The sequence below is a fragment of the Amblyomma maculatum genome, chromosome 3, assembly GCF_055883805.1.
Source record: "Amblyomma maculatum isolate TAMU_Amacu chromosome 3, ASM5588380v1, whole genome shotgun sequence".
Taxonomy (NCBI): Eukaryota; Metazoa; Arthropoda; class Arachnida; order Ixodida; family Ixodidae; genus Amblyomma; species Amblyomma maculatum.
The window spans coordinates 147,943,975-147,946,888 of NC_139346.1; the positions used below are offsets into that span (position 1 = coordinate 147,943,975).

Sequence of the window (2,914 nt, forward strand, 5' to 3'; positions counted from 1 at the left end):
TAAGGTAAAATTTGAGCCACTTTAAAATTCTATCAAGAAGCTCACCACAGAACCAGTTTTTGATGCCTTTAACAAAACTCCTGTGCCCGTTCATAAAAGGTTCCGGCTGATTTGCGGTGTGCTGTATGTGAAAAGATGTAGTCCTCCCAACAAGGCATGCTCACGCGTCAGTAGCAATGATAACACTTGTAGGTGGGCCGTGCCAAGGTCTGGGCGCGAGACCTTCTCCCTGGACTGACCACTCAGTACTAATTTTCGTCCCTCTGCTTTTTTTGTTACACGAATTATGCAGCAGATGAACAAGTTACGACGAACCCGCTTAGCATGCATGTAAAAATGTGTGGGAATCTTAGTGGACTGTGGTAGCCGCTTTATTTTGCATTTTTATGTCTTCCAACGTATGCAAACCGCAGCGCCATCACGTCAAGGTTTTCTATAAAACGGCGCACCAAGAGCACAGAAGTTAGCAGTTGGACCATCAGCAGCTGAAGGAACCATGGTGAGAAGAAATACTTTAATTCCTTTTCTGATGGGCGCATCTCGAAAGAAATATTTCGCTGCTTAAAAATAACCTCAGCCTTCGTGCTCTATTTCTGCAAATAAACGGCTGGATAGGTATTTAGAAATTTACATTTTCAATAAGCAGTAAAGTAAAAAAAATACGAACTATGGTTTCGTTTAAGCAATGCAAAACTGCATATATTTTGGTTACCGCAGGTATAAAAATGAATGTATCCTTTCGTCCTATTTCTGGCATAACGAGCCTGTTTGTCAAACACATTGGAAAGCAGTGTCAGCTGCGCTTAGAGAAGTGCAGCTTGATAAGATAAAAACATTTATTGACGAAATAACATTTGAGTGCGTCACATTATGGTTATGATGGTATTGAGAGGTATGGGCTGATCTTCCGGAACATAATAAAATATCGCATTTAAAGATTTTTCCTGCACTCGCACTGAGCAGATGAGGCTGTCATGAGAAACCAGACATTGAATTTTTGACAATGCATACTAGAAACCTAAATGCGTTCTGTGGGAGGATGTTTCAATATTTCGTCAATACGCCACAATCGTGCGATATTTGAAATTATTTTATCAGTAACCAAGCCCTTATTCAGACTTTATGGCAGTGGGAACTCGTATACAAACTTGTAAATTGTGGTTACAGTGGCTACCCGATATAGGAGCATTTTGAGCCCTGAAACACGCAGCTGTAACTTACCTGGCCATTTCTGCACGGATATAACCAAATGATTATTTCTTCACAGATCCGCGCTTGCATTGTCTTGGCTCTGGCTACCAGCGCCTTCGCTGGCCACATCGGTGGCTACGGCCTCGGTGGCGGCTATGGCCTTGGCTACGGCTATGGCCACGGCCTGGGCTACGGCCTTTCCGCCTACGGCCTCGGCCACAGTCTTGGCTTTGGTTACTCCGGTCTTGGCCTCGGCTACAGCTACGCTCCAGCTGCTAGCTATGCTGTTGCTGCTCCAGCTGTCGCCCGCACTGTCGCTACTTACCACGCTGCCCCAGCCGTGACTGCTGTTCACGCCGCCCCAGCTGTCGCCACTGTTGCCCACGCTGCTCCAGTAGCCACCTACGCCGCTGCTCCAGTCGCTACCACTGTCGCTGCCCCAGCTGTGACCCGTGTCGCCACCTACCACGCTGCCCCAGTCGCCACCTACGCTGCTGCCCCAGTGGCTACCGCTATCGCCACTCCAGCTGTGACCCGTGTCGCCACCTACCACGCTGCCCCAGCCGTGGCCACCGTTGCCCACGCTGCCCCAGTCGCCACCTACGCCGCTGCTCCAGCTATCGCCACCGTTGCCCACGCTGCCCCAGTTGCCGCTGTTGCTGCTCCAGCCATCGCCACCTACGCTGCTGCTCCAGCCATCACTGCCGTCCACCACGCCCCAGCTGTAGCCACCATTGCCCACGCTGCCCCAGCCATTGCTTCCTACCACGCCGCCCCAGTCTACGGATACGGTGTTGGCACCCTCGGCTACGGAGTCGGCCACTACGGTTTCGGACACGGTCTCCTTGGCTATGGCCTGAACTACGGCTACGGTCTCGGCAGCCCTCTCAGCTACGCCACTCTCCTCCGCAAGAAGAAGTGTGAGTATATATGCAGATTTTCTTGATTACCGAAGTAAAGGGACCAAAATACTGGTTCTATATGACGTTACTTAAATACTAGGTGAAGTCGCCCTTGGCCGTTTTTTTGATGGTCGTCTTTTGACTTGCGCATTTTTCCCCCTTTTTCGCTGCCTAAGTACTTTTCTTATGAAAACTATTTGCAGCTTGAGCGTTTCGCAGACGATAATTGAACGCAAATGTCCTCGGTCATAATTTGTATCTCGTTCAAACATTTGCGTGGAAATGTGATACTCGAACCCGCAGAAAGGACCCATCTCGTTTACGTCAATGACCATCTTGAGCAGTCAAATAATTCATGTTTTTATTTATACGTTATGTTCGCTCTCTTACAGAAATCCTTTCTCTGGGAGCCGCAACATCCATCGTCAAAATCTTGTACCTTCAACACAACTAGGACATGCTCTTGTTTGTGGGCCATTTTTATGGCACACGAAAAGTGCTGAAATAAAATTTTCTAATTTTGACTTTACATCAGTCCCTGCTTCACTAATTCGCATTGTCAGCAGCAGAAAAATATGCCTTCTTAGTGTAAGAGAGCAAGGCATGCCACCTTACTTATACTAGCCCGCTTAATGTACGATGAGTTTTGAGACACTACTGATGGAATTCATCTGTCATTTTTACATCTTGGAATTACGCCAGAGAATTAAGACGCGATTCACCAAACGAAGAGGTCTGAAAACGATAACGGAGACAATCTAGATGTTATATTAAGCTTGGAAAAAAGCGGCAAGATTCAAGCGCTGATTGTTAATTTTTTC

At 47.6% G+C, this 2,914-nt stretch overlaps 1 protein-coding gene across 2 annotated transcripts; it reads left to right on the forward strand.

Annotated features, from left to right (window-relative positions):
• Positions 1–1,249: 1,249 nt before the first annotated feature.
• LOC146196351 (uncharacterized) lies at positions 1,250–2,622 on the forward strand. Of its 2 annotated transcripts, XM_084598169.1 has the most exons (2): positions 1,250–2,111; positions 2,486–2,622. In XM_084598169.1, coding segments are annotated over exons 1-2 (864 nt in total). In that variant the 3' UTR covers positions 2,488–2,622. The 2 variants fall into 2 exon arrangements, with proteins under 2 accessions (XP_084454295.1, XP_084454294.1); XM_084598168.1 differs by lacking the exon at positions 2,486–2,622 and having other exon boundaries at positions 1,250–2,137.
• Positions 2,623–2,914: the final 292 nt, after the last annotated feature.